General features: G+C 36.1%; 2 protein-coding genes and 1 pseudogene across 2 annotated transcripts; all 3 read right to left on the reverse strand.

The window, feature by feature from the left end:
* Positions 1-17415: 17415 nt before the first annotated feature.
* Positions 17416-18296, reverse strand: LOC136069951 (kunitz type trypsin inhibitor 104-like). The gene has a single exon (XM_065779109.1). The coding sequence runs from the start codon at positions 18189-18191 to the stop codon at positions 17571-17573; it is 621 nt and encodes a 206-aa protein (XP_065635181.1). The 5' UTR covers positions 18192-18296; the 3' UTR covers positions 17416-17570.
* Positions 18297-21741: 3445 nt separating this feature from the next.
* LOC136069952 (kunitz type trypsin inhibitor 104-like) lies at positions 21742-22617 on the reverse strand. Its single transcript, XM_065779110.1, has one exon. It carries the CDS (start codon positions 22512-22514, stop codon positions 21894-21896), a length of 621 nt encoding a protein of 206 aa, XP_065635182.1. The 5' UTR covers positions 22515-22617; the 3' UTR covers positions 21742-21893.
* Positions 22618-25401: 2784 nt separating this feature from the next.
* LOC112004631 (kunitz type trypsin inhibitor 104-like) lies at positions 25402-26263 on the reverse strand (annotated as a pseudogene).
* Positions 26264-27183: the final 920 nt, after the last annotated feature.

Genomic DNA, 27183 nt, shown 5'->3' on the forward strand with positions numbered 1-27183 from the left:
ATTTGTGCATTCAAGAACTTTGGCGTGCACACTCTGAATCTAGTCCAATCTCCACATTGACCATTACCCCTTTCCAGCATAAAGAGTCTGTCCGAAGAGAGCCTCCCCATTTCTGTAAGTCTCCTTCTCTCTGTAGCACAAACTTCTCTCTAATTCCTTTTTCTCTTTTGTTCTCCCTCTCTTGGGTCTTTGAGTCATTACTGGAGATGGGTAAATTTAAGAAATTAGTCGAGTCTGAAGAGATGATAGAGAAATTCATTGTTGATTATGGGATACCCCGTAATGTCGGCTTGAGGTATTGTGAGGAAGGAGAGTGGTACGCTAAAAGGAATGAAGGTAAAGTTATGATTCCCATAGTAGCCTTCGTAGAGGGAGGCATGAGAATCCCTATGGGACTAGTAATGAGAGGTAACCTTAGGCATTTTCGGATAGCTCCTACCTAGTGCGCAGTTAATATGTTTAGGATACTAGGGTGCGTAGACATCCTGAACGACAAGATGAGGTTGAGGTTAACCCACCATGATGTGAACTGGTGCTACAATCTTCAGCACCTGAAGGGTAAGTCATACTATATGAAGACAAGGGACGATAGGGTTCGGCTTATCCAGTGCTTCCCTGATTCTAGTAAGAGATTGACTCAAGATTTTCTCATTGTGTCAGGAGAGTGGCACGACGATCTCCACTGCCCGACAGTAAAGGGAGAGCCAGGTAGGGTACTTGAAGTAGGAGATAATCTAACTTCTTTTCTTTTTTCTTTGTCGTATATCTTCTTTGTTTGATTGATCATAGGAGTTTTGTTTCTCTTTTTGCAGATCCGCACGCTTTCGCGTGTCATTTTCACCTGGTCAACAAGCAGGACCTAGAAGCCGTTCTTAGGGCGAAGCTCTTTCTAAACGAGACCGATAACCAGGTTAGAGCTGCCCATAAAATCCTTAGATGTAATCCAACCCATAAGTCATTTCCAGTCCCAAAACACGTTATCAGGGCTCGTAATCCTCGGCTTAGGCAAATCACCGTGGTAGAGGACGGATTTTCATTTTTCGAAGGAACTTCTATTCCGGAGGGCATCCCATTGGCAGGTTCTTCCTCATCCCATCAAACAACACAGGCTATAGAAGGGAGCTCGGAGAAGGGGGGAGAAGTGGTCGAACTAAGCTCGTCTAAAGAAGAATTTGGTGCATTTGACCGAGCCGATCAGTCTGAGGATCCCTCTGGTGATTTGGAAGACCCCCAATTGTCCGAAGCCGACCTTCAGCCCCCAAAGGTTGGTACTTGGACGAAGATGGGTTCCAAGAGACAGCCCCAAACCAGCCTTCTTAACCTGTTTGAGGGCAAGTCTGGAAAAGGTGTGCCGAGGGAGTCACAGCCCAAACCCCCTTTACCTCTGCCCAATCCTTCGCCTGCGCAGAGCAGGTCGTCCTCCATCCTTCCAATCTCGGACTTTCGGCCTGAGTCGTCCGATCCAAAAAGAAAGAGGCCTTCTAAGGGCAAAGACCTAGTGAATGGGGGCAAATCCCATTCTTCTCCAGAGGAAGGTGAAGTCCGCCGACCTTCAAAACAGTTGAGGCTTGGCGGTCAGCGCAAAGGGCAAGAAATCGTTCAGTAGTCCGAGCCCCAGGCCTGGCTGCCCGCTGCCATGCTCCATGGACAACCCTTAATGGATGACGCTACTCTCCGAGATTTTCGAGGAGGCGAGGGGGCTCGCGTAGCCGATGCCCTGGAGAGGCCCCCTTCTCCTCCCCGTCGACATGGCTGAGCTTGGGAGTATGAGGGGGCAAAAGGTTGCCTATGACCTTAAGAGATACCTGGGCATGGTAAGACCTTTGGTACTTGTCTATTTTGTTTGAATTTTATTGCCTAGCACATCTCTTCCCCTTAATGGCGTATTTGTTTTGGTTGGCAGGCTATCTAGGCTGTTTTCAGGCTGAACGAGGAGGCTAGAGTAATGCTCTGGTGAAGGAACGCGACAAGTTTCTGAAGGCTACGAGTACCCTTAAGAGATCTGAAGCAGATCTCAAGAAGGCAATTGACAGTTTGAAGGAGACGACAAAGGCTAGAGATAGCGCGGCCTCTAACTTAGCCGCTGCTACGAAACAAGCCGAGGACCAGACGAAGCATTTGCAGAACGTCGAAGGCCAACTGCGGGCTGCTCAAGAGAACATCGCCGACCTGAAGCAAAAGTTGGCCGAGGCAGTTGGGGTGAAAGGTATTGCCGAGTACGCCAGGGACGAGGCCATGAGAGTCAAAGATGAAGCCGTTTTTGCCAGAATAGACGCTGAGCATTCCGTAGAATAAGCGAAGGAAGAGGCCTTTGCTGAGGGGGTGGCTAAAACTGAAGCTACCCTTAAGGCTCAAATTCCTGAAGTGTGTAGGCGCTTCTGTTCCCAGACATGGAATGAAGCCTTCAACCAGGTAGGGGTTGATGCCTCATCTGACCGTAGGAGAGCAGAGAGAGTGTATTACCCCCTTGCAATTCGCGAGGTTATCTCCGTTACTTCAGAGGTGGAGTCCGCTTTGCCAACGGCAGGAGAAAGTCAGACTAAAACTGCCAAAGACACATCTTCAGCTGACAGACCTGTCGAGGGGGCTGAACTCCATGTTGCGTTGGAGGGGGCAGGAACTGATGGTCAAGAAGTGCCCCAAGGTATGGTGAAGCCTCCTGTTAATCCCCAAGCCACACTGGTTGCCCCTCAGATTCCTCCTGCCGGGGAAGGATCCTCTGAAGTAGCCCTTCGGAAGCAGGGTCCCGAGGTGTAAGTCAAAGTCGTCCAACAGGCTTCTCAAGATAAGCTATCCGCCAAGTTAGGGGAGTAAGCCATCTCGTTGGACCACCCTATTCTGATGGTGTGGACACTCTTATTTGTTTTCTTTTTCATTTCATTTCGCTTTTTGCCTTGGTGACATTGTAACAGAATTACATACTTTTGATTTGAAAAACATATTCAATAGTTTGCTTTTAGTTCTTTGATTGATACTCCCTTTTACTTGTTATACTTTAATGTTTCGCTTAATACATTGGTTCTGTCTAACACTTAGAATCTTTTTTAAAGTAGTTAGTTTCCCCATAGGCTTGAGTACGAGGACCATGCAAGGCCTTAGTTCTGTCTAACATTTAGAATCTTTTTTGGAATAGTTAGTTTCCCCATAGGCTTGAGTCAGAGGACCATGCAAGGCCTTGATTCTGTCTAACACTTAGAATCTTTTTTGAAGTAGTTAGTTTCCCCATAGGCTTGAGTCCGAGAACCATGCAAGGCCTTGGTTTTATCTAACACTTAGAATCTTTTTTGAAGTAGTTAGTTTCTCCATAGGCTTGAGTTCGAAGACCATGCAAGGCTTTGGTTCTGTCTAACACTTAGAATCTTTTTTGGAATAGTTAGTTTCCCCATAGGCTTGAGTCCGAGGACCATGTAAGGCCTTGGTTCTGTCTAACACTTAGAATCTTTTTTGAAGTAATTAGTTTCCCCATAGGCTTGAGTCCGAGGACCATGCAAAGCCTTGGTTCTGTCTAACACTTAGGATCTTTTTTGAAGTAGTTAGTTTCCCCATAAACTTGAGTCCAAGGACCATGCAAGGCCTTAGTTCTGTCTAACACTTGGGATCTTTTTTTTTTTTTTTTTTGGCATGATGATGGCCTCGACCCTGTTTCACTGGGAGTTCTCGGGTCGAATCCTTGACTCCGCGGTGCTCCGAGCAGGGGTGGTTCGGACTTCTAACTTTACGCGTGGCAGTAACCCTGCCTTCAGTTCAAGCTTCCGCCCTCCTCAATTACGAGGCATCCCCTAATTGCGCGCATTCCATGCCTGACGTTTTGATGCGCGAGACGCGCCCTCATTAATATCCTCGTGGATTGATGTAGATCCAACGGTTTACGGCCTCCTTGGAATTTGGTCAGGATTAATGCCACTGATAACCCTTTTTTCGAATTCTGTGTGGATCAATTCCTACCAACCTCCATATTCTATATAAGGCTCTCTGGGGGGAAAACGTCCTTCCACACTCCATGAATCCTCTAACAAAACAGGAAACACGTTCCTCCAGCTCTTCGAGCCCCTTTAACAACCCTGCCAGGATTGTGACAAGAGTTTGAAGAAACGGGGCGGCCTTGGATGGGAGTGAGGGCACACAGGCCAAAGGGCCTCGTTCCTCGGCCGAGAGCCATTATAGCTATAGCCCGCGCCAGACTTCCGGCGCGGCAGAGTTTAGGCATCATCCCGATGATGTTGTGCATGGCGGTCAGGAGAAAAGTCCCTGAAGTACGTAACGCCCTTCTCCGGGGCGCTTCCATGCCTGCCCTTCAAACTGGCAACGACTTGTGCCTGGCCTATCCATCAGTGGAGGCTCGCAAAATTACGTCATGTCCGGTGCCTGGGTGTTGCCGTCTCCAACGACGAACCAATGTTGGGCTGGGAGAGAATTAAGGGAACGTCATGGGGAGGGGTCGTTAGGTGCCCATGCATCTGCTCCTCTCTTCTCGCCAGCACCATCTGCACCGACCTGGGGGTTGTTGGCAGCCTTAAAACAAGTCTGTCTCAGCCCTCTCCCCTAAAGTTAGTTTTAAAACAGGCCCGTCTAGGCCTCTGTTTGTAGCATTAGCTTTAAAACACGCCTGTCTGAGCCTCTGTTTGTATCTTGTATTTACTTTTTGGTTAATAAAACGTTGTGATGTTTCTTTCCTTCTCCTATTCTCTGAATCTTTTACTTTCCTGCAATGATCATATCTTGTGCAAAAGCGTTATTATTGGTTGTTACTTCGTTTTTTTTTTTTTTTTGTTGTTGAAGTCGGGGTACCTTGTGCAAGCCCCTAACGGTGGAAGTCGCTAGTCGTTGCGCCTACTAACGCCCTAGTCCTTTCCCACAGACGTGCCAATTGTAAGGACTCAATTTGGAAAAGCCCTTATAAATTAAAAGGAAATTCATTCCATAAGCCCAAACAATACATTTTTAGAGAGTGAGTTCAAGAACTAGGCCCTAACAAACGGACAATGCCCAAAACAGGACTTCCATCCATTGAAGGCCGACACAATAAGGTTACTCTTCAAGATTTCTCCTCGGCGTTCATCCGAGGAGCCTCCCGGTCCCCTTTCGTTATTCTGTTGGTTCCCCTTATATAGCTCTCTTCTCACCATCTCTTTCTTCCACCTGTTGATCATCCATGCGCTTCCCTTCTGACCGTCCGTCCCATCAGTTGTGTTATCAGTAATCATGTAATTCGTAGTGGCCAAGGTTGCCCTGTTTAGGAGTCACATCTCCATTAGTGCGGTCAGAGGATTAGGTGAGCGCATTTATTGTGGAGGTGACAACCTGTCCTGGGCTTGTTCCCCCACTTGGTGTTGTCCTCGGTCCACCAAGGACAGGGTCATCCTCGGCGGGGTCCTTACAGCTCAGGCCTCTATACAACGTCCTCGGGCGACTCTTCATCCTCGGCATGGGCCTTGAGCCAGGTGTAAAATGGGCCGAGGCTATCAGACTTTCAGGCCCCACACATATGATTGACATATTTAATAATTAATATAATATTAATTAATTATTGAGCTCTCTTTATGAAAGGTAAACATAAAATGAACTTCACATTATTTTTTATAAGAGTTTTTCATAATCAATCATTAAATGTATGAAATCAATGCGTTCAAATAAATAAATACATGAGATAAGTCATAAAGTGAATTTGATGTAGTAAGGAAATAAATTAATAGATACTATTTTAATCGCTGAGCATCTTTAACATAATAGTCACTCCACAAGTACAGATTTTTTACAAAAAATAATGATCAGATTGAGTTCAAAGATTATTAGAAAGAAACTTTACATACATATACAAAAATACGTATGATTCCTCAGAAGAAACTTCCGATATTGTTAAAGTTGGTGAAGTATTCATAATTCATCGACTTGATGGTAACTCGAGCTAGAGGAAATCACAGAGCTCCTCGCACATCTAAACTAAAATATGTTCTGTTGATTTGCATGTAGCGCGATCTGCACCTGAAAGACCTTTCGAGTCATAGTTCACAAGGTGGGTACACCAGGTACTATTTTGCACTTAGCTTTTTCATTACCGTTTATGCTGTCATTTCAGTGCCTTTGTTTGGTGATAAAACAATACTAATCTTATATATGTACTGATCTATTAAAATGATTCTTCATTTTTATTTTTTTATTTTTTTATTTTTATTTAAGACGGATTCTTTCACACTCTTTGACGCCAAGTATCACTTGTCAATTCTTCATTTCTGAATTTTTAGAGCGAACCTTTCTGAATTAATTCTTTATTTACTAGCTAGCTACCAAAAATTCTTGGAGATTGACCTTGGATATGCTGGCTAGTTTCTCGAATAGACTTCATCCTTATGTTAGCATAAGAATCATCGTCAGAATTGATATGGTCAACTTACTTGCATTGATGTGCCATAACTATGGTTCCGCAAAGTAACAAAATGAGCATACTGAGTCAACTGTTTTGCATGCACTGTGATACCCAACACAATTTATTCCTTTCGTTATTCTTTGTTTTGCATATCTAACTTTGGATTACAACATAGTTCCCATATTATCAGGATATTTCATTTACTACAACTGTTGAACAAAAGAACCCAAAAGTATGGAACTTGCCCACTGGCTTCCCCTTTGTGTATTATTCTTCTTCCTTTTCTTCACTCATCTTCTGGTGTACTTTAACTTTAAGATGCATGAGAAAAATGGCAGTGGCAAAACAGTTTCAGCTTTCAGCTTTTTTTTTTTTTTTTTTTTTTTAAGAAGAATTTCAGGCTTCAGCTATAATTTCTCTGACAACTACTAGATCTTCATTCATAAATTTCTGGCACATACTCTGGAACAATTTTTGGCATCTACCATTCATAACAGAAATCTCACAAGATTAACTTATATATATTGTGAACAATAGAAATCTCACAAAATGCTTCTTATATTTACAATATTACTTTTCCTTTGATTGGCCACTGCATCCTTTGTTCCAGATCAACCCGAAACTTAGCATGCAGCCACACATAACACAACACACACTCAATCAATACACAATCAATTTAGGGCATCACATTTTGTGTTTATTAATAACAACTAGGAGTTTTATTCACAATAAACAAAAAGTTCAATCATTATGGCCACATTAATTCTCACTCTTTAATTATGTGCGCAGTCTGCGTAAGGAAACTGCATTTATGTAAGCACAAAAAAGACGGCATAATAGCAATAATTACCGGAGTATTTATCTACAGATTTTGGCTTGAGGTGGTAGTGGTGGATCTAGGAATTTTTTTAAAAGTAGTCATTAAGAAACTTAAATTATACATTATTTAATAAAAAAAAAGATAGTTATATCTCATTATCAATGTTACAAGTTATATCTCTTTCAAAATTTTAGTTAAATAAAATTTTTCTTGAATTTTTCTTTTTATTTGTAAAGGTCCAATATATTGTTAAAAGGGCCAAAGCTTGACAACAAACTTAGTTGTAGCTTAAGACTACAACTTTCACTAAACAAATTAATATGGTTATATATTTTGAATGTCTAACCATTGAATTGTATTTTTTTATGTTCTTAAAACACATGTCAAGTTTCATGTTAATCGGATATTATTTGCTATTTGATCTATAATTTTTTTTTTACATATAATTTTAGACTATACAAAAACTCGAAAATAAAAAATTTGATTGATGACATAAGCTATTAATTTGTAATTTTCTTGAAGTTTTGCAAGTATAAAAGATATTAAAAAAAAAAAATGTAATCAAATTGTGAAATTGTTAAAATTCATATCCAATAAAAAATAATATTGAGTTAAGTTGTAGCCTTAATCTATAACTAAGTTTGTTGCTAAACTTTGTCCAAAGTTTAATTATATTGGGTCTAAAAAAATTTAGGGTGGTCACACTTTTTTTTAAGCTAAAAAAATTATAAAATATTTAAATTTTATATATAATAATGATTTTTTTTGGGGCCAGGGTGGTCTTGTGACCATGCTGACTCTAACTTGGAGCCGCCAGTGTGAGGTGGTACTCTGGGTTAATAACCATATCCATATGATGCTAACAGCTGCGATTCTTTTCGGCCAAGCAGTAGGGGACTAGAAAGTAGAAACCAAGATGGAGATATACAGTACATATGTTCAACAACACTTTTATCTACGCTTTTTAGATAAAAAGGGTATGTATATTAAAACTTTCCACGTGGTTTGGTCCCATGAATGATATACCATCGACGTAGATGTAATTTCTAGGGCATGGTAGAGACTCGAGTCAAAGATTTCTTTTACACTATCATACAGCTAGGTTAATTTAGCCTCTAGATTTCTTAGAGTATTTTATCAAATAGATTTATTTAAATCTTAACTATTCTCTAATGATTTAATGGTCTAGATTTTGCCATGTCAGCATTCTACTAACAATAATCTTAATTGTTTTGTTTGCAACATTATTTTATTATGTTAGGACATATGTGATTCAATGTTAGGAACATATGTCAATATTTTATATAATTAGCTAATTTTTTGACAAAACACACTTTACTTGTAATTGGGTAGATCTAGGATGTGTTTAATATTTCAATGAACAAGGTTTCAAGTTCAAATGTTAAAGTCATGCAAGTCTGTCCAAGAATTAAATGAGAAAGTGCTGAATTTTAAAATTCGACAGCTAGCATCTATCGAGATTTAAAAGCTGTTTCAACCCATGGCTCAACAACTAGCTCAATAGATGGCTATCTATCAAGGTTTATGAAACTCAGTTTTTTAGAGTTGATTTTCATCCAATTCTTGAGTATGTGTTTAGGCTTTCTTTTCTCACAACCCTAAACATATATAAAGATTGTTTTAAGGGCCGTCACAGCGGATGCAACGCAATGCAAAAGTTTTTCACAAGCATATTGTGAACCAGAGACATATGCCCTGGTTCATCTTTCTCTTAAAGAAGCTGATGTGTTTTGCACACCTTAGAGTTTTGTGACCAAGGAGTTTCATGATCTTTATCATGTGATCAATGAACTGAAAAAATTTACAGCCAAAATTTTTCTCAAGTTGGTGATTAAGTCGCGTACTGGGATCCGCGCATTTATTGGTTAGTCACGTACTGGGAGCCGTGCATTGAAAATGAGAGATTGTCACTACAGAACAAGTCCAATTGGGTATTGGGGTAAATGTTCAACTATAGGTTGGTATAAGGTATTAGAATTCTTTTACTTGTAACCGCTTGTTTTGATAATAGTGGATTCTCGAGAGCAGTGACCTTAAAATCACCCGATGGGGGTTTTTGCCGTGTAGGTTTTTCCCATTTGTAAACAAATCACTATGTCAATTTATAATCCACTGCATTTAGTTATTTAGTGATTTGTTTGTGCCATCACGTATTTTGCATGTTAATTTGATTAATTAATAAACTTAGCTAAATAATCAATTAATTTATCATAAGTGATCAATACATTTTTGGCCAATCATATTACTTTAATAATATTGTTAGTGGAATACTGACATGGCAGAATCTATACCATTAAATTATTAAAGAGTGGCTAGGATTTAAAGAAATCTATTAATAGTGTACCCTAGAAAATTTAGAGGATCTGAATCTGTTAATTTACTAGTTAGTACTAATGAATTACCATGACTACTAATTAGTGTATTAATGACCAAAAACTTTGAAGGGGGACAATACGTATGAATTTGCTACTAATTAATGTATTAATAACCAAAAACTACTAATTAGTGTACTAATTTACTACTTTTTATCGTTAAAATAATAAGTATGAAAAAAATCATATTGCCTGTTTGTACATGATGAGGATAGAACGTTTTTTTGCTATAATTTTACTGCTCTACATTTCCTTAAAAGCAAGCACCAAATTTGTCTAAAACCACAATAAGAGCAAATGAAAATAAACAAAGAGAAAGAAATTTGCAAGAGAGACTCTTTGAGTTACCGTGATCAAGCATAAGCTGCCGCTGATGGTTCAGGCTATATATGCAAAGAAGCATACAAGAGTGATATTGGTTCAGGCTCATCTTAGAGCTTTTGATGTGACCGTGAACATGAGCCCGATCAATATCACGCCATGTCTACTTCCTTGTACATTCTTTCTTAGAACTTTCTCTTGGTTTTGCGAGAGCTGGAGTCTGCCCTCTATATATAGCACGACTACTAACATACTGTTCATCATAGTCGTTGAACTGCGAAAAGTGCTCTTGTTACAAAAGGACTAATAATAAAGAAGCAGCATATACTAGGGACATTTAGTCATGATCAATATCTAAGAATCCCACTAGGTCGGTTTCATGTTTATTGATGGCCAAGCTAAGATAGAGTTCATCTTCGAGAAGCTGAACTAAATCTCTCTCGATCATATATTATACTTAACTAAATCTCTCTCGATCATATATTATACTTACTAAGAGTCTTGTAACTTAAGACATTATCTACTATCCTTTATTAGAAATATTATAGTTCCAATCTCTCTCTTATTGTTTTACCTATTGAATTATTAAAAAAGAAAAAGTTATTATTTTTCTTATTCTTCATCTATGTCATGTAGCACACTTGAAGCACATTAAATTAACATAGTTGTTCTAGGTGAAGCTCTATTGCTAAAAATTTAAAAAAAAAAAAAAAAAGTACCCTGATTAAAATTCTACCGCTAAGAGTTCTAAAACTTTAAAAGAAGTTTCAATACTTATTTAATATTCTTTTATAATCTATTATAATTTTTGTTTTAATAATAAAAGTTGGGTCTTACATATCGTATTAGCACTATATGGTTCATATAAGGATTACAAGTTGTACGGCTTCATTTCACCATTTCACTCATTATAAGTGTATTGAAATTATTAACATAGTTTACTTTAAGTGAAACTCTATAACTGTAGTTCATTTTATATGTGTGTATGTGTAGACGACTAAATTTTTTAGTTTGAAATAAATTAAACAAGTAAAATAGTTGTACAAATGCGAATTTGTATTGATGATTGTGGTATAATTCTCTGTGATTACAAAAGAGTTATCCTCTGATTTGATCTCCTTGCAAGACTTGTTAATTGAATTTGTGGTAATGTGATTTTGACATAAACACAAAGTATCCCTCAATTTGGTTGAGGAATGGATCGAAGATTGCTGAAACGGAATTACAATGAATCTCTGGCTATGAGCTTGTTAGAAATCCTTTGTTCTTCACGTTCTTCGTGTTCTTCGTGTGTTCTTCGTGTTCTTGGATTTGTGGTGGAAGTTCTTCGAGGCTTTAGAGTCTTGAATCTGTAGAGCTTCACTGATTTGTGATTTGTTGATGTTTTCGGACACTTTAGGCTTGATTCCCGCAGACTTTTGGATCTAGGCGGACGATTTGGGTGATTTTCCTTCGAATGTTCTTCGTATTCGAAGTTGAAGTTCTTGAAGTTCTTGGAGGCTTTAGAGCTTGGTTCCGACAGAGCTTCTGGACTTCTGAGTGCTTCAAATGGTTTTGGTGTGTCCTCCAAATGGCTTAGGAAGGCTTCTATTTATAGGAGTTTTGGGGTAGGTAAGCGACACGTGGCGGAGTTTGATTGGTGACACATGGCAGAGCTTAATTGGTCTGCTTATGTCTTGCCTGCACATGCTGGACTGATTGTGCCATCGCTTACACGTGCGAGACTGCTTATGTCATCGTTTACACGAGCTGATGCATGATTGGTTCTTGTATGACACTTGGCAAATTTCTGTTGGCTCTTGAATAATAATAGTAAAACCTAGCAGCAGCATGTGGTACTTTGTAATTGGCTGCATTTTGTGGACTTGGTAGTATGACGTGTCAACTTGTGATAGGTCGGGAATTTTCCTTCTCTACAGTATGTATATAAATACTTTCATTATTCTACATATATTAGAAACACATTAAATTTACAATGTGTAATACACATTTTTAATCCACTTGGTGTAAATATGGTGAATAGTTTTTATTTTAAATTACTTAATTTTTGATAATAGAATTTTCATTGAAGTAAATTTTTAATTTTTTTGAAACTTAGGTAATAGAGTTTTACGTAGACTAAATTATTAGTAATAGATTCCTAATAATTAATATGGGGATAGAGTCTTGTCACGAAGAGAATATAGCCATTAAACTTAACCATGATTTCTAAAATGAAGCTTCCTTTTATTTTTATTGTGGAGACCATTTTTGGAGATGGGCAGATGCTTGGCCTTGCTCCCATTTCTTAGAGTCCCACATCGAAGAAATCTCCCTCCTCTTAGCCCTTATAAGCATGAGCTGAAGAAGTAACCTCCTCAAATTCTTGTTTCAATAGTATTGTGCTAAAATTATTTGAAAATAGCTTTAAAGTTTCCTAACAATTTTTTTTTTTAATGTCAAAAAAAGGAAATTAGTAGTTATTTATGAAAAGGGATTAAATATTTATTTGGGGATGCATTAAATCCTTATGCATTGTCTCCCTATAGTTTACAAGTGGCTTGGCCATTGATGTTTATTTAAAAAATGAACAAGGATTAAATCTTTGGTTAGGGCACGTATATTAGTATATATAGCATGCTACATGCATGGTCATGACTTTTATTATTTATTTTTTAGATACTATATAATTTCAACTTTTAGTCTTGACAAATTATATTTGTAGGCGAAATTGTTGCACTCGGTGAAAAGATGTTGGAAATGGCGTATTATCAATCAACTAATTAATTGGAGAATAAATTGGGTCAGGAGATGGTGTAAAAGGCGTGTTTTACGCTAACCAATCCTGACCCACCACGTCATCAAATTTATTTATTTATTTATTTTTTTCAGCAAAAAAGATTAAGCCTTAAGCCTCTCTTCTCTTCTCTCCTCACCTGATCTCTCCATCTCTGAATCAAACCCACGACCTCCATGGTCGGAGCTTCAAAGCTCAACACAAGCCACCAACATCATTGCCATAGTTCAACTAATAGCTGTCGTCGCGAGCCACCACTGGGGTGGCCCCATTTTCCCTTGCCACCCACTCCTTGTGAACAACAACCACCACCACCACAAACTCACCTTAATCACCATCACCACAACTCTAATTAAAAAAAAAAAAAAAAAACAACAACAACAACAACAACAACAACCACCACCACCACCAATACCACCACAAACCCATAACAACAACCACCACCACAACAAAACCCACTTAATCACCACCACCACAAATTGGATAACCATACAAAACCCATATCAAACACAAACTCATATGAAACCCACAAACCCATGACCCAAAATCAACCACCAACAGATGGAAAACCCGCAAAACCCAGCAAGACAGCAACCTAAACCACCACCACACACGCATACCGCCATCCACTGCACCACCATCGCACACCTATGGTTTGATCCACAGAAACCAATGAAAACGGCATGATCAGCGGCATGACCCACCACCATCAAAATAACGTGATCCATGATGTTGGCGTGGAGCTTTAAGAAGAATGAGGAAGAAAGAAAAAAAAAATGAAAAGGGGAAAGAATAATGGACACTATGACTGACCTATGAAGAGGAAATAGAAAAAAGACAAGGGAGAGAGAAAATATTATTTAATTAAGTTAGGAGAGAATGAATAAAATAGTATTTTTTTTTTTTTGCTTTAGCTTCTTTCTATAATTCAAGTTGGTGACGAGTCAGAATTGGCTGGCGTAAAACACACATTTTATGCCAGCTCCTGACCCAATTTATTCTCATTTAATTGATAGTTCTAATTGCTAGTACGATCTTGGCAAAGATGCAGATATTTTGTAATCTCACCACTTGACCTAATCAATGTGACATTGCGAGGAAATTGATAAATTCAATGTATGGAACAAATTCTAATAACCTAACTTAAAGTTGTTTAGAGAATTGTAAGATTGAAAAGCTAAGTTCCATTGTGTATTTTAATTTGAATTTTGCAAAGTATGAAAAGGGAAAGGCATAAAGTTAAGTATAGGATGAGTTACTAGTAAGTGCCCCCACGTTGTGGCGATCAATGTTAAAGTACAGCAATCAATTAAGGATTGGAGAGACTGTGAGATTCAAATTCTATAATTTGCTGAGTACGAGTAATTATATATCATATCAAATACTCATTGGACGTTGGTTGCAGTACCATTATCCAAATAATATTCCATATTTGATCTCGTTTGGGTGGGTGACTTAATTTAAATGAGTTAAGAAGAAATGTAATAAAAGTTAGTAAAATCTACTCCATTCAAGTTCTATCATTTGCATCGATGTTATGGTTCAAATTAATTTTAAAAATTTTAAAGGTGTATTAGTTGCCATATCATTTAAAGTTTTAAACATGATACGATGATATAGTATTTTATATATATTATTAGATCCAAAAAATAAAATATAAACTTTAAAATGGATGAAATGGACATAAACCTTAGGGAGCCTTGGAGGTGAAATAGGGTGCATGGAAAACTTTGAAGAGAAAATGAAAAGAAAAACTTTTTTGAAGTATGTTTGGTTAGGTGGGGAGAAAGGAAAATAAATGGTGAGGCCTAGATGTTTTCTTCTTAGGCCCACCAAAAAGTTTTCTTCCCAAAATAGAGAGAAAACTGAAGGGAAAAATTGGGCATCATTTTTAGATGAAAATGCCCATGTGCAACTACACATGGGCTTCATCCACGTTACTTTTTTTCACTTTTTTTTTTCCCGTTATTCTCCTCTTGGACGTTGCCAGCCTCCTTTTTGTTTTTTTTTTTGTTTTTTTTTCCTAGATGTTGCCTGTTAGCTTCTTCTTCTTTTTTCTTTTGGTTTACTGGGCAGGTGTTGCTTGCTTCTTCTTCTTTTTTCTTTTGATTTACTGGGTAGGCTTCTCTAGTATTCTTTTTTTTTCTTTTCTTTTCTTTTCTTTTGCTTTCTTTTGTGTTTTTCTTTCTTTTTTTTTTTTGTTTTGTTTTGTTTTTTTTTTTTGTTAGATATGATTTTTTTTTATGGACATGATTTTTCTTTTTTTAATAAATTTAGGTGATTGATTTTTTATTTTTGTTGTTTATCACTTTTTTTTGTTTTAATTGGGCATTATTTTTTAACAAGGGTATATGCGTAAATTTATACAAAATCACTTTTTCCATCCTTCCATTTATCTACTCCCAACCAAACAAAAATGAGAGAAATTAAAATTTTTTCTATCTTCCTACTTTTCCATCCTCTCACCATTTTCTGTCTTCCCACTTTTTTATTCCTCCAACCAAACGGACCAAGATTGTGGTTAACTTAAGTGGATGTTTTTATTGTCTTTATATTTTCTTTCTCCTTACATTATGTACCATATGTTTTCTCCATATCTGTATTATATATAAGAGGATTCCTTTATTTGAATTGGACTTTTATATGATTCAGAAATACCCCTAAATCTTACGTTTAATAAGGAAAAAAACTTGAAGACAACCCGGTAAAAATGTATTTCAACTCCATTTAAAATGCCTACAAAATAGGATATTCTTCTATTAATCCATGTTTTCAAAAAAAAAAAAAAAACTTATTAAGAAAAAAAAGCGTCATCGCACGCGCAAAGCATGTATGATGAGGCTAGTAATGTCTATAAGTATGTAAATACTATTATAATACGTTAACTGTTTTTTTTTTTTCCTCAGAAAAAAACAAAAAACAAAAACCCAAATCCCATGAAGCACAGCAATTCACTACTTCCGGAAAACTGTCAATTTGAGTCTAGGGCCTTTCGTGTTGGCGACACATCTCTCATATTGTTAGGATCTTAATGAACTCTCCTATGTAAACTCAAGAAAAGATCATTTTGCATTGATAGTGTTTTGAGTAAATCTAATTTGTCATATCTTCGGTCTGTTATTATACCTTTAGTCAGTTCAAAGGTCTAACTATCCCAACAGTATGGTGCATGGAGGAACTCGATATTCATAACTCACACTCAGACTTCCAAAGAACAGTGAGTCCTCCACTTTGCCTTGCACTCAAAAGTCGAAACTAAGTATTAACCCATTTGGAAATCCCAACCTCAGTTTGTACGTCCAAATCCATATGCGATAGCTTCATCAGGAAAACAACCTTGGGCTCTTCTTCCTACACTAGCAGGTGTAATGCACAAACTGATCGAGAGTTTCCAAACAGATTAAGATCCTTTAAAGTTCTTAAGGTACTTTATTATGTAAAGTTCTTTAAATTCTTACCATCCACTTAAAATAAAATGTTAAGATTATGCCACATCATGAATCCACCATTAGGAACATTAAAAAAAATGATTTCCTATAAATAGTTCAAATCATTCACAGTAAAACCCTAAATTCCCCTTCCTTCTTCCACTTCCGACCTTCGGCGATAGAATCCATTATCGATGGTCGATTTTGTTTATGGGGTTGGATTGGAGTTGATGAGTTTGGTGGTAGTGTTTGAGTAGAGATGGTAGCCGACAATAGATTTTCCATGGATTCTCTCTTAAGATTAGCAGGGAAAGAGCAAGAGGGACAAATTTTGTCTTTTTGGTTTTATCGTGAATGATTTTGAACTTTTTATGAAAAATTTTATTTTTGTTAGTAGATTCATGATATACAATAATCTTAACATATCATTTTAAGTGAGTGGTGAAGATTTAAAGAACTTTACATTGTAGAGTACCCTAAAAACTCTAGAGGATCTTAGTCCTTCCCAAACCCCTAAGAATTCTAACTCAAGGTTTTCTTGTAGTATATAAGTGTTTATTGCAATAAAAATTTTAGTTGCAATAAATCTTTTTTTCTTGTAGTTAATTATTGTAGTGTGTGTGTATATATATATATATTTGAAATTCAATATAAACATCAAAATTCTTTTAATTAATTAACTATATTTAGATTTAAAATTTATGATAGATAAAGATAACATTTATTTATATAAATTAGGTCATTTTTGTTTAATTGCGGATTAAGCTAGTCAACTTAAAATTGACCTATCTATTAATCGTGTTACTGAACACATTTACATAAAACATTGATACTAAAAAATTTGTGCCGTATTTGTGCTGGGAGAAATGTTCCCACCTCTACTGTGGAGGGAGAAGCAACGTCATGTTTAGACGCTCTTATTGCTGGTACCTAGCTATTATGTTCTTTAGCATGTATATATCAAGTATGATAAAAAAATATAACCGAGCATAGAAGCTCTTATGAATGCTGCAAATTCTGCTGGCTGGGTTTGAAGAGAGGCAAATGAAAAAGAAAAAAGAAAAGAAAAAAGAATAGTGCATGTTATGCAAATTTGCATTTCCTTTGAGGTCCTTACTGTGTTGTAATCAGTCCTATCCTCAAACTGTTTGGGATGTGTGGATGAGAGATATATTTTCTTTTTTCGGTTAATGGAATTTTGCATTAAAAAAAAAAAAGGGATGAAGAATGGTAAATATAAAACAACTCATCTTTGCCCAAAGAAATAAGAGATTTATGTTAACACAAATGAATGCACATATATGAGAGAGATCTAAAACATAAAATTTACCTTTTTTTCTTTGTTGAAAATATAATCACAACTTCCGAAAGGAGTTACAAAACACATGCCTATGCTTAATTTATTTATTATTGGAAGGAGCTAACTCCATTTATTTACTCTACCTTTCAATAAGGAAGACTAATAAATTTAAGCCTTTCTCTCAAAGGTAACAGGAATCACATTACCATCCAAGGCTAACAACCTCTTTCCATTCTCAACCAAGTTACCAACAGTACCACAGTTAAACTTACAAATAGGACAAACTTCTGTAGGACACCATGAAATCTGGTAGATATCACCTCCAACACTAGCTTTCCCTATTCGGAAGTAATTTCCGGCTCTTCGTGAGCCTTGGTCTTCTCCGGTGACAATTAATCTCCTCTTAGTCTCGGGGTCCCTCTCGCCTAACTTCCATGCAGTCGACTGGACACAGATTGTGGCCGCTGAGAAAGCAACCCTGAAGTCCCTACCCTCCCTAATCACTGTCTCTCCTTCCACGAAAGGTGTGAAGATGACAGGGAGACCTTCTAAGCCTGAACCATTTTCCTGCCCAACATAAAGGGGGCATGAGCCATTTCGATCAATCAAGGTGAAACGACCGCCACTGTCAGTAATAGCAGGATTGATGTAGTATTCTACACCACGTTGAAGAGGACGTCCGGCACTGTCAAGCACCGGTGCGGGCGAGGATGATGGTTGAGCTACCGCTGATATGGCCATCACTAGCATTATGCAGCTAAGGCTTCCAATCAATCTCATCGACTTCATTTTCAAGGATTGCTCACAAAAAACTAAGAATTTGCTCTCTGGGGTTTGTAGTTTTTGAACTTGTAATCTTGTATATGAATATTATTTGGTGTTTTGCCAATGGCCTTGGCATGTTATTTATACTATTTGGTGCGGTGATACATGGCACGTCATTGAGATCTCCACTGGTTGAGATATGATGAATAAAAAAGTCCATGAAAACTTATCCGATTGGTCGAGAATTACTTGTACCTTACGGTTGTCATTAATAGCATTAAACACGGTAAGGGGCTAAGGGCCAAGACTTTTGCAACCTGCACATGTGAGATGTACAACACAGTGGGCAGAAAGTTATATTAATTTGTAAACTCCAAAGATTTTAAGACGGTGGAAGAAGTTGAACCCAAGTACAGCCGTACAGGGGAAAAGTCGAAGCCTAGCCGTACATGCTAAGCTTTTCAATTTGGATATATACACCGAGGCCACCTTTTTAGAATGTTTGAATTGTCACTTGGTTACCTATTCACACATAAGACTTGAAGCTACTATCTATGCCTCTTTATTTTAATGTTTATTTTTGGCTAAAATATATTGTTAATGTTTAATATTTACAAATTGAGTGGTATTAATTATGGAAGTTTGAAATGAACGCTGTTAGCTCATAAAGTTTTAAAAATGAGCACTTTTAATCTTTACGTATTACCAAAGTATTTATGTAAATATTTTAGCTTGGATTAATAACAATTCGAGGCTAACCAGATGTTTTCTGTCAAGCAGAAGGGTAACTAGCAAACAAGATAGATTTATATATTCAACAACTCTATCTACTTTTTTTTTTTTCTTTAGATAAAAAGTTTGATAATAAACGAGAATGTGTTATGAGCAACTCTTTGTTTTGGTAAAAAAATTAAATTGGTAATTAAAGGACAGTAGAAATATAGTCAATTCCAAATTAAAAAAATAAATCAAATGGAACTCTTAACAGCTTAAGTTGATAGAAAGGAGTTATTGATCAGTCATTTCTATGTAAACCAACACTTCTCCCGTGGTTTGGTTTCATGTGAATGATATACCATCGACACTTCTCTCACTCAGACTTGCAAAGAACAATGAGTCCTCCACTTTGCCTTGCACTCGAAAGATGAAACTATTAAGTTTTAACCCAATTGGAAATCCCAACCTCAGTTTGTCCAAATCCATATGTGATATGCTTAGCTTCATCAGGAAAACAACCTTGGCTCTTTCTCCTTACACTAGCATGTGTGTAATGCACAAACTGATCAAGAGTTCCCAAACAGATTAAAATCCTTTAAAGTTTCTAGGGTACTCTACCATGTAGAGTTATTTAAATTCTCACTATCCACTTAAAATAAAAGGCTAAGTTTATGCCACATCATGAATCCACTAACAGAAACATTAAAAAAATGTAATATTTCCCATATATAAAAAGTTCAAATCATTCACAATAACACCCAAAAAATCCCCTTTCTTCATCCACTTCTGATCTTTGACGATAGAATCCATTATCGATGGCCAATTTTTTTTATGGAGTTGATGGGTTTGGCCGTAGAGTTTGATTAGAGATGGCAGCCGACAATGGATTTGTCTTTGTGGCCTGAATTTTCCATGGATTCTCATTGAAGATTGGTAGGGAGGGAGAAAGAGGTACAAATTTTGCTTTTTGGGTTTTATCGTGAATGATTTTGAACTTTTTATGGAAAAATTTTGCTTTTGTTAAGTTTTTGTTAGTGTATTCATGATGTAGCATAACCGTAACATTTTATTTTAAGTGGATGGTGTGCATTTAAAGAACTATACATTGTCTAGTACCCTATAGAAACTCTAGAGGATCTTGATCCTTCCCAAACCCCTAAAAATTCTAGCTTAAGGTTTTCATGGCTCTCAATAGGATTGGTCATGACCAATTACCATTGAAATGTATTTCATCCAACCTGCTGCATCAACAACGTTTAGCTTCTTACCTGCATGTTTTAACCAAGCTGCAAATACAAAATTTCAAGTTTTAAAATTAAACTACAAAATAATTTTTCCAAAATTAATACATTAATAGAAAAAACTACTACTGGGGTTAACCCTAACCTCAAGGAAAATATCAATATTAGGATTGAATTATTACAATTGAGACTTAACCAAATTCCTTATTGCTACTCAGTATGTAGATACTTATAGATGTGATCCCACAATCTGCTCTAAGCCACTTGAGCTCTTCTAATTTGAAATCTTCCACACAAACCATATCTATGACTTCAAGGATCACCTTAAAAATTTGACTCCACGATAATTATATTGTGATGATACTTTGTGGCTTCAACCTTGATTAGGAAATAAGAGCTTTGTCTTTAGATTTGCTTTTTATACTCACACATGTGGTGAATAGAGGTTTTTGATCTTGCTATGGTAGCACACAACACAAGCCTTCTAAAATCTCTCAAATCTTTGTTTTGGTTGGCTATATTGTGACCTTGTATATATAGTTTAGCATGTAAATCACGGGTTCCAAGTTAGTAGTTGACTATATAAAACATAAGGGGAATTGAAGCCCTAACGAAAAGCCAAACACATCTTTTTCTTAAGTTGCTTCTTGGATAATTGATCTTGTCCTTCTGAGTGAAACTTTGCAACTCAAACAGTATTACAAGTCATGAAATTTGTCTTTGTACTAAACCAAACACATTAATTGAACAACATTCGCTATCAAAAATTATTTAACTGTGTTGTAATAAGTTATAGCAATGATTTATTTTGTTGCAATAACCTTATTTAAAAAATTATTAAAAATCTTTTATTGCAACAAAAGCTTATTGCAATAGTTGGCAACAAATTTTTTTTATTGCAACAAAAAATTTTGTTACAATAAATCTTTTTTCTTGTAGTTAATTATTGAAGTATTTATATTTGAAACTCAATATAAACATCAAAATTATTAATTAATTAACTATATTTAGATTTAAAATTTATGATAGATAAAAACAACATTTATTTATATAAATTGGGTCATTTTTGGTAAATTGTGGATTATGCAAGTTAACCCAGAATTAACCTATTTATTAATCATGTTAAACATTGATCCTAAAAAATTTGTGGCGTATTTGTACATGTGTTGGGTGAAACGTTGCCACCACTACTGTGGAGGGAGATGCAAAGTCATGTTTTGATGCTCTTATTACCTAGCTATTATGTTTTTTAACATTTATCAAGTATGAAAATTAAGTAATATAACTGAGCTTAGAAGCTCTTTTGAATGCTGCAATTTCTGCAGGGTTTGAAGAGAGGCAAATGAAAAAAATGAATCGTGCATATTATGCCAAATTTGCATTTCCTTTAACGTCCTTATTGTGTTATAATCAATCCTATCCTCAAGCTGTTTGGGATGTGTTGATGAGAGATATAATTTCTTTTTCTGGTTAATGGAATTTTTCATTAAAAAAAAAAGTAACAGGAAAAAAAAAATATATGAAGAATGGTAAATATAAAACAACTCATCTTTGCCCACAGAAATAAGAGATTTATGTTAACACAAATGAATACACATACATGAGGGAGAGAGATCTAAAACATAGCATTTACCTTTTTATTCTTTGTTGAAAATATAATCACAACTTCCCAAAGGAGTTATAAAACACATGCCTACCCTTTATTTAATATTGGAAGGAGCTAACTCCATTTATTTACTCTACCTTTCAATAATATGGACTAATAAATTTAAGCCTTCTTCTCAAAGGTAACAGGAATCACATTACCATCCAAGGCTAACAACCTCTTTCCATTCTCAACCAAGTTACCAGCAGTACCACAGTCAAACCTACAAGTAGGACAAACATCTGTAGGACACCATGAAATCTGGTAGATATCACCTCCATCACTAGCTTTCTCTATCCGGAAGTAATTTGCGGTTCTTCGTGAGCTTTGGTCTTCTCCGGTGACAATTAATCTCCTATTAGACTCGGGGTCCTTCTCGCCTAACTTCCATGCAGTCGACTGAACACAGATTGTGGCCGCTGAGAAAGCAACCCTGAAGTCCCTATTCTCCCTAATCACTGTCTCTCCCTCCACGAAAGGTGTGAAGATGACAGGGAGACCTTCTAAGCCTGAAACATTTTCCTGCCCAACATAAAAGGGGCATGAGCCATTTCGATTAATCAAGGTGAAACGACCCCCACTGTCAGTAATAGCAGGATTGATGTAGTATTCTACACCACGTTGAAGAGGACGTCCGGCACTGTCAAGCACCGGTGCGGGTGAGGATGATGGTTGAGCTACCGCTGATATGGCCATCACTAGCATTATGCAGCTAAGGCTTCCAATCAATCTCATCGACTTCATTTTCAAGGATTGCTCACAAAAAACTAAGAATTTGCTCTCTGGGGTTTGTAGTTTTTGAACTTATAATCTTGTATATGAATATTATTTGGTGTTTTTCCAATGGCCTTGGCATGGTATTTATAGTATTTGGTGCGGTGATATATGGCACGTCATTGAGATATCCACTGGTTGAGATATGATGATTAAAAAAGTCCATGAAAGCTTATCCGATTGAGAATTACTTGTACCCTACGGATGTCATTAATAGCATTAAACATGGTAAGGGGCTAAGGGTCAAGACTTTTGCAACCTGCACATGTGAGATCTTGGTCATTTCTGTACAACACAGTGGGCAGAAAGTTATATTTGTAATCTCTGAAGATTTTAAGGCGGCGGAAGAAGTTGAACCCAAGTACAGGGGAAAAGTCGAAGCCTAGCCGTACATGCACAGTTTTTCAATTTGGATACTTACATCGAGCCCACCTTTTTATATAGAATGTTTGAATTGTCCCTTGGTTACCATTCACACTGATATAAGACTTGAATCTACTATCTATGCATGGACATTTCTTGGTTAGCCTCAAAACATGGTTAAGGTGTAGATAGTTGGCTCTTTAATTTAATGTTTATTTTTGGCAAAAATACATTGGTAATCCCAAATATTTACCCATTGAGTGCTATTAATTTTTGAAGTTTGAAATAAGCGTTATTGGTCTTTGAAATTTTAAAAATGAGCACTATTAGCCCTATATTAATTACCAAAGTATTTATCTAGATATTTTGACTTGGATTAATAACCATTCGGTGCTAACAAGATGTTTTCAGCCAAGCAGAAGGGAGACTAGCAACCAAGATGGATTTATATGTTCAACAACTCTATCTACTTTTTTTTCTTTAGATAAAAAGTTTTATAATAAACGAGGATATGTTATGAGCAACTCTTTGTTTTGGTAAAAAAGTTAAATTGGTAATTAAAGGACAGTAAAAATACAATTCAGGGGTTTGCTTTGTGGCCATGTTGGAAGTAGCTAGTTGTGATTATAATTGTTAGTATCATACGATACGTGATACGTATCATATGACGTAATAACTTTGTCTTGAGATTCGCTTTTTATATTCACATTTGTGGTGAATTGAGGTTTTTGATCTTTCTATGGTAGCACACAACACAAGCCTTATAAAATCTCTCAATCTTTGTTTTGGTTGGCTATATTGTGACATTGTATGTATAGTTTAGCATGTAGATCATAGGTTCCAAGTTAGTAGTTGGCTACATAAAAACATATCAGGAATCAAGATTCTAGTTTGACCGAGCAGTCAACTAGAGTGTGCCGAGAACCAAGCTTCTACTCACCGAGGGGGAATTGAAGGCCTAACGAAAAACCAAACACTTCTTTTTCTTAAGTTGCCTATTGGACCATTGATCTTGTTCTTCTGAGCGAAATTTTGCAACTCAAACAATATTAGGTTATGAAATTTGTCTTTGTACTAAACCAAACAAATTAATTGAGCAACATTTGCTATCAAATATTATTTAACTATGTTGCGTTGAAATAAGTTATAGTAATGATTTATTTTGTTTCAATAACCTTATTTAAGAAATTACTAAAAATATTTTATTGCAAGAAAAGCTTATTGCAACGAAATTTATTGCAACAGTTGGCAACAAATTTTTTTTATTGCAATAAGCGTTTATAGCAACAAAAAATTTTGTTACAATAAATATTTTTTCTTGTAGTTAATTATTGTAGTATATATATTTGGAACTCATTATAAACATCAAAATTATTTTAATTAATTAACTATATTTAGATTTAAAATTTATGATAGATAAAAATGACATTTATTTATATATATTGGGTCATTTTTGGTTAATTGTGCAAGTTAACTCAGAATTGACCTATTTATTAATTGTGTTAAAACATATCAACCCACTTCGACATGAACACATTTGCATTAAAACATTGATCCAAAAAAATTTGTGCCATATTTGTGTTCGGTGCAATGTTGCCACCTCTACTATGGAGGGAGATGCAAAATCATGTTTTGATGTAGGTTCAGCGTTAGAACTTTGAGCTAGGGAAGCGTTTTTACTATTGGCTGTGTGCAACGATTTCTATCTCTAGCTTTGCTATTACTTAGCCGCTGAGATTTTTTTTTTTTTTTTTTTTTTTTTTGTGTGTATGTGGAAGAACAAAATTATTTTGGATAAAATTGGTTAATAGAGCTTTTTTTTTTTAATTTTTTTTATTAGTTTTACTATTGGTAATTTTTGTTGTTGAACCATTTTTTTGGGGGGCTTGTATATTTTGTTTTAGATTTGTGAGTATAGCATTACTCTTAAAAGAATTAATGATATTGTTTAAGGAAAAAAATGTAATTTTATAGAACAAAATTGCTAAAATTAGTACAAATATATAATAATATTAAAAAAAAATGGCCCAATGGTGGCTCCGTCCCTGTTTTGATGCTCTTATTGCTGGTACCTAGCTATTATGTTCTTTAGCATGTATCAAGTATGATAATTAAGTAATATAACTGAGCTTAGAAGCTCTTTTGAATGTTGCAATTTCTGCTGGGTTTGAAGTGAGGCAAATGAAAAAAAAAAAAAAATATATATATATATATATATAGTGCATGTTATGCCAAATTTGCATTTCCTTTGAGGTCCTTATTGTATTGTAATCAGTCCTATCCTCAAGCTATTTGGGATGTGTTGATGAGAGATATAATTTCTTCTTCTTTTTCTTTTTTTTTTTCTTTTTTTCAGTTAAAATGGAAATTTTCATTAAAAAAAATAACAGGAATAAAGGATGAAGAATGGTAAAATTATAAATACTCATCTTTGCCCACAGAAAGAAGAGATTTATGTTAACACAAATGAAAGCACATACATGAGAGAGAGATCTAAAACATAAAATTTACGTTTTTTTTTTTTATTTGTTGAAAATATAATCACAACTTCCCAAAGGAGTTACAAAACACATGCCTACCCTTTATTTAATATTGGAAGGAGCTAACTCCATTTATTTACTCTACCTTTCAATAAGGTAGACAAATAAATTTAAGCCCTTCTCTCAATGCTAACAGGAATCACATTACCATCCAAGGCTAACAACCTCTTTCCATTCTCAACCAAGTTACCAGCAGTACCACAGTCAAACCTACAAGTAGGACAAACATCTGTAGGACACCATGAAATCTGGTAGATATCACCTCCATCACTAGCTTTCTCTATCCGGAAGTAATTTGCGGTTCTTCGTGAGCTTTGGTCTTCTCCGGTGACAATTAATCTCCTATTAGACTCGGGGTCCTTCTCGCCTAACTTCCATGCAGTCGACTGAACACAGATTGTGGCCGCTGAGAAAGCAACCCTGAAGTCCCTATTCTCCTTAATCACTGTCTCTCACTCCACGAAAGGTGTGAAGATGACAGGGAGACCTTCTAAGCCTGAAACATTTTCCTGCCCAACATAGAAGGGGCATGAGCCATTTCGATTAATCAAGGTGAAACGACCCCCACTGTCAGTAATAGCAGGATTTATGTAGTATTCTACACCACGTTGAAGAGGACGTCTGGCACTGTCAAGCACCGGTGCGGGTGAGGATGATGGTTGAGCTACTGCTGATATGGCCATCACTAGCATTATGCAGCTAAGGCTTCCAATCAATCTCATCGACTTCATTTTCAAGGATTGCTCTCAAAAAACTAAGAATTTGCTCTCTGGGGTTTGTAGTTTTTGAACTTGTAATCTTGTTTATGAATATTATTTGGTGTTTTGCCAATGGGCTTGGCATGGTATTTATACTTTTTGGTGCGGTGATATATGGCACGTCATTGAGATCTCCACTGGTTGAGATATGATGAGTAAAAAAGTCCATGAAAGCTTATCCGATTGAGAATTACTTGTACCTTACGGTTGTCATTAATGGCATTAAACACGGTAAGGGCCAAGACTTTTGCAACCTGCACGTGTGAGATCTTGGTCATTTCTGTACAACACAGTGGGCAGAAAGTTATATTAATTTGTAAACTCCAAAGATTTTAAGACGGTGGAAGAAGTTGAACCCAAGTACAGGGGAAAAGTCGAAGCCTAGCCGTACATGCACAGCTTTTCAATTTGGATATATACACAGAGGCCACCTTTTTAGAATGTTTGAATTGTCTCTTGGTTACCTATTCACGTATATAAGACTTGAAGTTTTTGGATATAATTTATTATTATTGAAAATTGATTGTTGCTTAAAATATTGTAGTAAAATAATTTTTAAATGTATGAATAGTATTGTGGAACTCATTTTTAATATTTTTAATGCGTAAACAGTGTATGAACAATGCGTAAACATTGCACGCACTGTTCATGCACAGTACTTTTTATCCCTCAAAAGTCAATAAGTCCGGCTAAAAAAAAAAAAAAAAAAAAAACTGAAAACACAACGCCACATTCAGTGGAAAGAAGTGCTATCCAAACCGGCACTATCTATGCATGGAAATTTCTTGGTTAGCCTCAAAACATGGTTAAGATCTAGATAGTTCACTCTTTATTTTAATGTTTATTTTTGGCAAAAATACATTGTTAATGTTTAATATTTACATATTGAGCGCTATTAGTTTTGGAAGATTGAAATGAGCGCTATTGACTCCTAAAATTTTTAAAATTAGCACTATTAGTCCCTACGTTAATTACCAA

Source organism: Quercus suber, unplaced genomic scaffold, assembly GCF_002906115.3.
Source record: "Quercus suber isolate HL8 unplaced genomic scaffold, Cork oak 2.0 scaffold_199, whole genome shotgun sequence".
Classification (NCBI taxonomy): domain Eukaryota; kingdom Viridiplantae; phylum Streptophyta; class Magnoliopsida; order Fagales; family Fagaceae; genus Quercus; species Quercus suber.

Excerpts from the sequence above, each read along its gene's own strand:
- LOC136069951 (XM_065779109.1), bottom strand. The coding sequence starts at position 18,191 with ATGAAGTCGATGAGATTGATTGGAAGCCTTAGCTGCATAATGCTAGTG.
- LOC136069952 (XM_065779110.1), bottom strand. The coding sequence starts at position 22,514 with ATGAAGTCGATGAGATTGATTGGAAGCCTTAGCTGCATAATGCTAGTG.